The 10,917-nt window shown below is 36.2% G+C and overlaps 2 protein-coding genes across 2 annotated transcripts; one reads left to right on the forward strand and one right to left on the reverse strand.

Annotated features, from left to right (window-relative positions):
- The first annotated feature begins 1,494 nt into the window (after window positions 1–1,494).
- LOC145588209 (TIP41-like protein) lies at window positions 1,495–7,180 on the forward strand. Its single transcript, XM_081644857.1, has 8 exons — window positions 1,495–1,752; window positions 3,333–3,518; window positions 5,026–5,116; window positions 5,309–5,419; window positions 6,108–6,167; window positions 6,258–6,299; window positions 6,695–6,823; window positions 6,926–7,180. Exons 1-8 carry the CDS (start codon window positions 1,613–1,615, stop codon window positions 7,043–7,045), a joined length of 879 nt encoding a protein of 292 aa, XP_081500983.1. The 5' UTR covers window positions 1,495–1,612; the 3' UTR covers window positions 7,046–7,180.
- Window positions 7,181–9,485: 2,305 nt separating this feature from the next.
- Window positions 9,486–10,502, reverse strand: LOC145588210 (zinc finger protein 7-like). Its single transcript, XM_081644858.1, has one exon. It carries the CDS (start codon window positions 10,394–10,396, stop codon window positions 9,839–9,841), a length of 558 nt encoding a protein of 185 aa, XP_081500984.1. The 5' UTR covers window positions 10,397–10,502; the 3' UTR covers window positions 9,486–9,838.
- Window positions 10,503–10,917: the final 415 nt, after the last annotated feature.

The following is a 10,917-nucleotide window of genomic DNA, read 5'->3' on the forward strand; positions in this document are numbered from 1 at the left end:
AATGTTTTTCTTATTTTGACTGTGCACGGCTATGTTATAACCCTAAACTCATATTAATAGAAAGTATAATAGTTCTATATTGATTATATTCTATTCATTATAGATAGTTGGCTAATTAAATTACTTTTTGTAATTATACGTGAACGATTTGGTCATTGTTATAGCATTATCAATCACGTAACCACAAATAATGTTATATATTCGGTTAATGTGTAACCACAAGATGTTTTAATTATTTTTTTGTCATTAATTATATCTTCCTTCACTTCTTAATATTGTTTAATATTAACCCACTTAACTTGAATTTTGATCAAAATTGCAATTATATAATGGTTCGGGGCATTGCCTGAACCAATAACTAGTTACATATTTAAACACCATTAACTACTTTTAATATATATGGTTCAATATTGCATAATTAATATTTAGCCTATTGAGTTTTTCATCATATGAGGAATTGGGGATATGATGGTTCAATATTGCATACTCCATCCGTGTTTTAATAAGTATTACACTTTGACCGGCACATAGTTTTAGGCAATTTAATTGACTTAAATAAAATAAGAGGTAAGTGGATAGTTGGAATATTAAAAAAATTGTAAAAGAAAGATAGTGTGGTTAATAGTTTATTGAAAAATAATAAATGTGAGAGGAAAGAAATAATAAAAAAAATATTAGTAGTGGGAATGGGTGGGGACTATTAAAGGAGAAAGATATAATATTAAAATGTTGCCAAAAATGGAAATGTAACACGTATTAAAACACGACTTCATTTGGTAAGTGTAACGCTTATTAAGATACGGTTGGAAACATTTATTACTTTTCAATAAGGAAGAGGAGAGATAAAGGGGACGCTAGAGAAAAAGAGGTCAAGGCAGGGGTTGGTTTGAAATTCGGGGGTGGGTTTTAGTGGTGTTTTTAGGAGGGAGTCGGGGTATGTTCAACGACGGGGGAAAGGGCCGGTGGGTGGGGGTTGGTCGGCAGTGGTGATGGGAAGGGAAAGAGAGAAAGGGGTCAGGATTAGGGCGGGGTCGACGGTGTGGGAGTGGTCGAGGTGGCTGGTGGCTTTCGGGTTGGGGAGGGAGGAGGGTTGTTTCCAGCGTGTTGGGGCTGGGGAGGGCGTGGCCGGGGCGGTGAGAGGGGAGGCCACCAACGTAGGTGGCTGTTGGTTTGATTTTATTTTATTTTAATTTATTTTTTTTTGTCTTTTACTCTTTGGATTAATCACGTATTGACACGTGACAAATACGAAGTACACATATATATTTTTTTACAATTTTTTTTTAACATTTTCAGTATATTACCGATTTTTAGAATTGAAAAAAGAAAACTTACCTTTTATTTTTTTAATTACAGAATAATTAAAAATTGAGATTAATTAAAGTAAATTGGAAAAAATTGAGATTATTAAAATGAATTTTACCCTTGTGTCAAAAAAAAAAAAACAAAAAAAAAAAATGAATTTTACCCAAATGCTTGAAATGTAAAGTAGTAAACCCTCTTTGACAATTGTAGAGTTTTCCCCTTTCGTTTTGCAGGGAGTACCAAAACACTTAATTGTTCTTCCCCAAATTACACCGGAAACAGAAAAAAAGCAACAGCAGTGGCGGCAATGGAGGTGGAGATCGACGAGACAGAGATCAAAGCCGCCGGAGGCGCCGCCTTGACCGACGGACGCCGAGGGTTGCGTATTCACGGCTGGGAGATCGAGACTTCCAAGCGCTCTATCCTCACTTCTCCTGAACTTCAACTGTATTACCTCTTTTTCTTTCTCTAATTCCTTGTTTCCATTTCACTTTTACATTTTTTTCTGGAATTTTGGTCAGCTTGAAATTATCTTAGTTGTGATGAATTTATTGACTTACATTTTAGGTTAATTGTTTAGCATCGTCGAAAATTAAGGACGGGAAATTTTATTTTTTAGGTTTATTTTGTGCGCTTTGTTCTTGCTGAATCTTAGTTTTGATTCTGATCATTATTTATGCAACTTGGACTCTTCATTTTACCTCGACTTCTCTTGTTGGATCCTCAACACTGGAAATTATAGAAACTTGGAAACTTACCTGAATCAGAGTAACCTAGGTATCTAGTTGTAATAAGTTTATGAACTACGATACGAGATGTGTTTTGATGATTATTTGTTGCTAATTTGAAAATTTTCATGTATGCGCGAAGTAACATCATGTATGATCTTGGTGATCATTACTCAAACTTTGACCACTTACTTATCATTCACTTTTAGTCACTGTACCATAATCTAAGAAGTGCAAGTATTAATTAGACTGCACCGTTTACATTACTGGGGAGTTGTGTATAGTGTGGAATTTTACCGGGGCTTTTCTTCATTGTGACATGCTTGGAAAATCTAAAGAAAATATCACGGCAGAGAATTTTTGTATCTGGCCTGTAGGTTCTTCTAAGACTTTCTGTCACTCAGTTGTGTTATATATATATATCTACTAAACATGAATTGTGCTACTACGTATTAGTTATGGTCAACACTTTGCTCCTTAATTCGGGTTTTTGTTGTTAGCAATTTAAACAACTTTTTTGTTTCAAACTTATAGTTATTTAGTTTGAAATAGTAGGAAGCTGAGCACCATCTTTTTGTTTGTTGATCTTTTAAACTTGTGTATGGGTTTGGCCAACTTTTGATGATTGGTCATGCCGTATGCAGTTTAGCATGATGCTTATAGTTGGGAATGCAGTAGTCTTGAATCCTTGGCATTCTTATGTATTTCTCATCCAGAAAAGTAAAAAGGAAAGGGCTCTTTTCTTTCGTTGCTACATGCTGCAGATTTCTGCTTAAATATATACTGCTGGGAATTTTGTGAGTGAGGAAGATGTTTGAGTCATTTAGTCATGCTTATCCTACCTGTGGTGTTGGATTGAAAGTGTGAATTGTTTCTTTGGAAGATTTGTAATTTAACAGAAGTGTTGTAAGAAAAATTAACCGTCTCAATGACCTTTCAGCAGTGTCAGACTCGTTTGAAGTACATTACACAGATTGAGAAAGTTTTTTAATGTATTTTTATTAGCATTTTAAGTATTTTGAGGGATCATACCAATAAATATACAAGTATCTGTTTGAGATTTTGGATCCACTGTTAGACATGGGAGTCGTGGTAGTTGGAGAGTCAATGTCAGAAAATTATCTCAATATTATGGTGTGCCAGTCTCTTAACCTTTTTCTATGCATGTCAGCGTGTGTGCGTACTCAACTTGCAACTAATCCTTTCTTCTGATCTTAATTACTACCTTAGTGCTATATGAATTTTGTTTCTTGCCCTATTTTAACTTTGCTCTGGTGGTTCTATATTTTGTAATTGCAGTTGGGAAGAAAAACTAAAGACAACTCACTTTCCTGAGATGATATTTGGAAACAGCTCTTTAATTCTTAAGCATTTAGCTAGTGGTACTAAAATTCATTTCAACGCATTTGATGCTTTAATCGGCTGGAAGCAAGAAGCCTTACCACCAGTTGAAGTTCCTGCTGCAGCAAAATGGAAATTCAGAAGGTTAGCTGAATGAATTATTAAAATTGAGATCTCGTGTATCATTACATGCCTAACAGACATAACATTTCAATATAACATGCTCGGTAAATGATGAGCAATCATAGTAAACGTCAGCCCAACTTTTGAATAGGTGCTGAGTATCCACTTTAACCACTTTTCTTTTATCTGGGCATCTTTTGAAATGTTTGGAAAAGTATATGTTTTTTTCCCTATTTTTTGGTTTAGGAAAAACATTATGATCAATGGTCATTGTGTTGCTTCTACTTGAGTATCCTCTTCTGTATTCCTGCTGTCACTGGGCCCTCTCGTATTCGGTACTTGTGGTTGCCTTTGTCTGTTGCTTTTGCACTTTGTCCCTGTCATATATTTCACTTCTTGTAATGAGAATGCTATATGTAACTATATCAAGAAGCTGATTACAACTCTAAACTACATGTCTTTCCTCCAAAACTATCTGTGTGAGATAACCTGTCCATTGTGCTTTAAGAACTAAAAGAGAATGTATCTGAAACCCCCTGGCTGTGTTAACACAAAAGGAAGCTTGTGAAATATTCTGACATTTCTTTGAATGTTCTCAAATCACAAAGCTAACAAGTTGGTATAATGACCAATGACCTTTCTGCTCCAAATTCCACCCTTACCTCGTAAATGAACCTGTATATGATGATTTTTTTTTTTTTTTGGTTGTTGTTGAAGTCCTTTTCCCTACACATCTTGAACATGGTACACTCGGCTTAAAGGCCACTTCAGAATAGAGGGGGGGGGGGGGGGGATATCTTTTTTCCTGCTTCTTCGTCCTTCCTACACTAAACATAAACATGCTCATGACTTGTGACTCATGAGAGTACTCTACATGGCCTCTGGATTTGGAACCTGTAAATAATTTTGATTGAAAGTCAGAGTGAACAAAATATCTTCTCTGTTTCTTGAATTAGTAAAATAGTAGCTTGCTTGGCTTCAAGTCACTTGAAGCCAACCACAAATACAACTTTTGTTGTTAAATTACTCTGCCAAATTGCTTGTGGCCAAAAGGAAAATGTTAAAGGTTGAAGGAAGTTTGTAGACATATTTAATGTCGCCAAAAATTGCATGTGAATGATTTCCTGCCGTTCCATCGGATATCATCCCTCCCCTCCCATTCCTTCACCCGGAAAGAAAAAGGAAAAGGTGGGATGTAATGCAATTGGTCTGCGTTCCAAAGTGTGAATCTGAAATGATTTTCTTCTTTAAAGTTGCTCATATATGACGAGTGATATTGACAAGCTTTATAAACAAATGATGAAATTCATTTTGAGCTGGGTGAAAGTAATTTTTTTTAATATAGATGGAAATTGTGTATATAAATATATAATTATTTACTGTCCAGTGCTGGGCTACTGGCTGAATGTGTATGCTCTTGATTGACCTATCACATATAACTACTTTGTAGCAATACATTTGATTGGCTTCATATTGCCAATTGTTAAAGTGAAGTCTAACCCTGTTGCATGGAATTATGTTTTTGCAGCCAACCATTTCAACAGGTGATATTGGACTATGACTACACATTCACAACTCCTTATTGTGGGAGTGAAGAGGTTGACACAAATAGTGAAAAGGTGTGGCTCCCTAATTTTGCTTCTAATTTTAACTGTCCATATTTCTTGTGCATATTCCACTCCATGTGTATTTCTTATGATGTGATTTTCAGGCTGAAATTTGTTTCTCGTTTATTTAAGATTTTAAAAAACTTGTTCTTTGATTTTTGCATTGATTGTAATGGTGGCTTGTTTGAATGTTATGCAAAACAGGTTGGAGGGGACATTTCAGATGGTGGTCCCAGCCTTTGTTGGGAAGACTGTGAGGAGAAGATTGATATGGTGGCTCTGGCTTCGAAAGAACCCATTCTGTTTTATGATGAGGTTAGTATTGATAAAGCAACTATAAACTGCCAATAGAGGGATATTGAATCTGTCTGTTGTGTCTTGAACAGTTCAACCGAGACTTTCTGTACCTGTCTCGATGTAATCAATCTTCATAAATGGTGCATTATTTGGTCTAGGTCCGCATGTGATAAAGCGTCTATAAACTCCACACACCTTTATCTTTTATAACAGCTACTTGCTAATATGACAGAAAAATATAACTATGTTCTTGTTATAAATGCCTGACATTTCTCTCATATAATTTGTAACAAGTTTTCATGTGTATCTCGTTTTTCATATGGTGCACTAAATGACATTGTTTTCTTTGGTTATTCACTTCTCTTCCTTTATGTTCTAATTTGACTCATTAATGCACTGTTACATACTTTCTCCTTTCTATGCACTAGCTTTTTGTATATGTTGCTTTACATCGAAAACTCTAAGGCTTGCATCATACTATATTAAAATTCGAGCTCTTATTCTTTGGTTGCTGACTAGGATCTATACTTAAACACACAGTTGTCTCCACACTTTTAAGATACCTCTTTAGAAAGTTAAACTAGATGATCTCTTCTAAGTATCTTCAAACTTTCTTCAACCTTTGAATCCTTCAGCACTTCTCTGTTGCTATGAAATATGTACTCGTATTATTCCCTATTTTAATGCTTCTCTTCATTTGGAGCAGGTGGTTTTATATGAAGATGAATTAGCCGACAATGGAGTATCACTTTTGACTGCTAAAGTGGTAATTCTGACATTTTTTATATTTTGATTAAATTATGAAATTGTTGTATGTTCCTTGATCACATGGAGGACTGAGTATTTATTTCTGCAGAGAGTTATGCCAAGTGGTTGGTTCGTTCTCTTAAGATTTTGGGTGAGTACTGAAATTTATATCTTCCTTTCCTTTTCTATTTATCTTCTTTTTTAAAGTCCATATTGTTTCTAATAACACTTTTGGTATAGAGGAGGAGATGTATGTACTATTCAAAGGAAAAAAAAAAGTAGATGTATGTTTCTTACCCATGCAACTGAGAAGAATAGTTCTGTTAGATTCTTGACTGAGAGATCAATTCACTGACTTGTTAATTCACAGAAAATTAGTTGGGATAGTAGTTATAAGACAATTGCTTGAGTCTTTTCCTCTTCACCCATGCTTTTTTGTACTGATGCAAAATAATTGTACTAGATATAGGGAGCATACTGATCTACTCTCATCTGTTGCTTCATCTGTCTACATACTTATCTAAACATGATTTAAATTCCATTTAGCTAAGAGTTGATGGCGTGCTTATGAGACTTCGAGACACGCGCCTGCATTGTGTTTTTAGAGAAAACTCATTCCCTGTGGTTCTTCGGGAAAGCTGCTGGAGAGAGTGTTCATTCAGTGACTTGGCTGCAGTAAGTATCTGTGTTATCCCTTAAGGCCTTAACTGTCTATTTACTGCTTTGGATTTCTGCAACTGTTTTGCCCTTGTATTAATTTCCCTCTATATCTTGCAGAAAGGGTATCCAGTTGATGTTGCTTCATATAATGATCCAAGCATCATCAGCGAGAGGCTCCCTATCATCAAGCATAAAACACAAAAGCTTATATTCAATACCAAGACTACCAACCTGTAAGGCTGTAACATTCATTTGTCAGCGGCTATTCATAACACTAGTATACTGACTGAATCTGAAATGGAATGAAATTGTTTTTATACCCATCTAACATAATGATGCAATTCTGAATGAGAATTTCTTTCTGCATTTAAAGTATATGTTTATTTTGCTATAGAGTTCATTAATGGAGGCATGGAAGGTTGTCTGCTTGGTAAGCACATTATAATACCACGTGAAGGCATCAAAGGTGCATTTATAAATTTATAATGGCCATGTACTATGAAATGACTTCGGAACTGAGACCAGTAGAAGCCTTCAATTTTGCGAAACCAAACAGAAGCTGTCATAGTGGCAATGCTTTGTTGGTATATTCTAGGCTGCCTTCAACAAATATAACTAAGGTTCCACCTCTGTATTGATTCTGTTGGGAACTAAAATTGTTTGAGGGGGCAATGGATTTCACTGCGTTCCACGACTTTAATCATGGTTTTGATTCTCGCCACTTAAGAGCATAGCCGTATGTTGCCCTTTTGTAATGGGCATGAGGAGAGAGTAGATGAAATAATATTATAAAATACATAAATAGCATTTTTGGAGAGGAAAGTGCTATGACCTCTGGCAAAAGGTGGGAAAAAGATGAGGGTGCGCCACTTGTCTTGTTATAATTGGCCTATATTGTTTTTCTTTTTTTTTAATATTCTTTTTAGTGTTTTATGTGCATAAGAGTAAAAGTATAAAAAAGAAAATACTTATAACTAGGGCAACCAATGAGGGTATATGGGCATGGGTGCATATGAGAATTGGGCATGATACGCATGAATGAAGTGGAAGAGAGAGATATGTATTAAATATTTGATGACCACCATTGGCTTGGCAACCAATGGCTTTGCTCTTAGTGAGATGGTGATCAAAGGAGGTTGTAAGCTATGATCTCATCCCTCACCCGTTATATAGAGTTAAGTGGGGACCTAATATTGACCTATGCTACTTGGCTTTGAGTACTCATGTTAGAAATGAGTACCTATTCAACGTGACAATGTCCAACTCGACTATTTTGTGAAGAAATAAAAAAGTTATGAATTCATGAATATGTCCCAAAATAAAGTGTTTAAAATTTAATTGTCTATCTGTTTCGAAATATTGAGGATTCGTTGTAGATGTAAATGAAAGACTCCGAGTAACATAGGTGTGGCCTAAGCTTACCTTTATAAATAAAACATTCGGAATACTGAGGATCCGACATATATATAAATGAAAGACTCCAACTCTCCAAGTAACATAGGTGGGGCCTAAGCTTACCTTAATAAAAAAAAACTTTTTTCAAGGAATATATGTTGGTTACTTTTTTTCTTGAAAATTTGCAATAATCCACCTTGGTATACAAACTAGTTCTGGAGTCAAGTTGTTAAATTCTTACGTCTTATCTATATAATATTATTCTGATTTCATGTGAGGCTGAGCCGAATATCTGAGTTCTTTAACACCAGCAACTAGACCTAGCTGTTGGGATTGCAAGCTTGTTGTTGACATTAGTTAGACTACCTAAAGATGACTCTAACATTGCAATCACTCTGTGGCACTCTTTCTTTTCCTTGTGGAAGAATCTGAGCTTGAGTGATTTATGTAACCTTGTCATTTGTGTGCTTGACTCTGCCGAGTGCGTTTCCTGGTTTTCAACCCCCTCCCTCTGCAGAGAGTTATGACATTCAGTAGTTTTTTCCGTGGTGATTATTTACTTTTTCATGTGTCTTCTTTTCAAACAAATCGTCAAGGCTTGACATGTATAATGTCCTTGACCATGCGAGATATTGTTGGCAATAACTTTCATCTATTTATTTCACGCTTTGCAGTTTGCATTATCTTCTCAAACACATGAAAAGTATAGGAATTTATGCAGTTGTCCTTTCTGAGGCTAGATTTTTTTCTGAAAAAGAAGCCTTTTCTCCGACCTGTAGTCCCCCCCTCTTTATGAGACTTTTGTGGTTTTAGTTCTTGATGTGATGATTCCTACAACTACATCCTCTAGTTTAACTAGATGACTTTTGATGTGAACTGTGTGCAAGTGTGTTTGACCATCTTGGCTTTTCAATTAGTCTGGTTGCATCTGTTCAATATATTGGGTGGATACACACACACGATAACTAAAAATCACAAAAAATTTGGAAGGATCCCGATTGGCCTGTCTGTAGACGGTTTGGGGGTGGAGATCTAATTATTCACATACTGCAGCCATAAATTCGATTGGTCCGCACCAGCTAAAGGACTACTTCTGAAACACCTAAAAAAAGCTGTTTAGCACGAAAACTACCTTGATGGTTATTTTTCTTTAGTTAAGTTGAATTACAGTCGAGGTGTTTCTCTGTTGAAAGTTTGCCAGTTATTATTGAGGGACCGCTGGGAAGTCCAGAACTAGACTTGTGTTCTTCCTGAAAGTTGTCCTTTGATCATTTCAGATATGACTAACCATGTAGATGATCATGTTGAGGATGAAAAAGTAAAGAAGAGAATTTAAAGATAACTGGCTTTTTTATATGCATAAATTTCATATACATTATTTGATTATGTAAATTACAGTACTTCAGCATATCTATAATTATTGGGCATCACGCTGTTTATATTCAAGTGGAAGGTTGTACAGTTAACACTTGCGAGTATTTAGAGGTAGGACCACTCTGAATCTTACTCTGGGAAGTTGTAAACCTGAACTTGAAATTTGCAGAGGCTTGGTTCACTTAAAGCCGTGTCCTTGATGCTTGATTAAAAACCTGGGTTGTGAAGGTAAGGAAGATTGCTTGAAAAGTTGAAACTCATTCAGAGCCGGAGATTCAAATCAAGCTTCGATTCCTCTGGTTGCTGTTCAACTGGTTGCAAATTCACGCGATAACTCCCAGGCCACAGCACTTCTGTTGTGCTGTCAGCTATGAACTGGTTCCAAGGAGTGGCAATTCCTATATCTGAGTGTTTAAATCTTCCAGCAAATGGATAATCTTCTCTTGGTGGTTTGTGTACCAGTGAATGGGGATGCACACCTAGTGATCGTTGCATAAGTGAGTTAACAGGTAACTCCATCATCGACATCATCCTTTTAGATTGAAATCTTCTTGCTGCACCCCTTTCCCTCTTGTGTGCATTCTGATGACCCCCAAGAGCCTGGGAGCTAAAAAACTTCCTCATGCAGAAGTTACATGAGAAGATTTTAGCAGGAACCGGTCTTGAAGAACTCAGTTCGTCAGCTATAGAAGCCGGCTTTGTTGTCAAACCCAGATTTAGCCACCCTTGACTGCTCTCCTCCATGTCCGAATATGTTTTTTGGACAGCTTGATCTTGGTTAGATGTTAACCCTGTCACTATATCACTCTGAACTATCATATTTTATATCCTGCAACCCTCAGGATCAAATTTTTTCGCTGATGGTTGTTTTGCTGAGTATTAAACAGAAGAGTTGTTCTAGAAGTGAGCGAGCTAGAGCGAGATAGAAAGAGAGAGTTAGGAGGAATAACACTAGAGAAAGTGAGAGGGAAGATTAGAAATATTATCTGAAGTAAGAAGATAGGACCCATATAGTGATGTTTGGTAGGACAGAAGACAATACTCAGGTCAGTGAAACAGTTGCTAATGTCGAGCTTAGGATTCCCACCTTAATGTATCTTTCTTGGATCATATCAAATCATACCAACTTTAAGTGGCACTCTACACTTCAAAGGTAGGCCACAAGGAACACTAGTTGACTATCCTACAAACTACTTTATCAACTGACAACTTCATGTTTCTTACTATTGGACTCAATTGCCTGCTGTCTGTTAGTAAATCCACTAAGTTTGTGCTCTACTTACTACTGTACTTAGCTTTACCTAGTACCATAGATCTCTTCTTGTACTGCTGTAAATGCT

Source organism: Chenopodium album, chromosome 17 (genome assembly GCF_948465745.1).
Source record: "Chenopodium album chromosome 17, dcCheAlbu1.1, whole genome shotgun sequence".
Lineage (NCBI taxonomy): Eukaryota > Viridiplantae > Streptophyta > Magnoliopsida > Caryophyllales > Amaranthaceae > Chenopodium > Chenopodium album.

Coding starts and splice junctions, on each gene's coding strand:
- LOC145588209 (XM_081644857.1), top strand. CDS start 1,613: ATGGAGGTGGAGATCGACGAGACAGAGATCAAAGCCGCCGGAGGCGCC. Junction 1,753..3,332: donor ACTTCTCCTGAACTTCAACT/GTATTACCTCTT, acceptor TTGTAATTGCAG/TTGGGAAGAAAAACTAAAGA. Junction 6,168..6,257: donor CACTTTTGACTGCTAAAGTG/GTAATTCTGACA, acceptor TTATTTCTGCAG/AGAGTTATGCCAAGTGGTTG.
- LOC145588210 (XM_081644858.1), bottom strand. CDS start 10,396: ATGATAGTTCAGAGTGATATAGTGACAGGGTTAACATCTAACCAAGAT.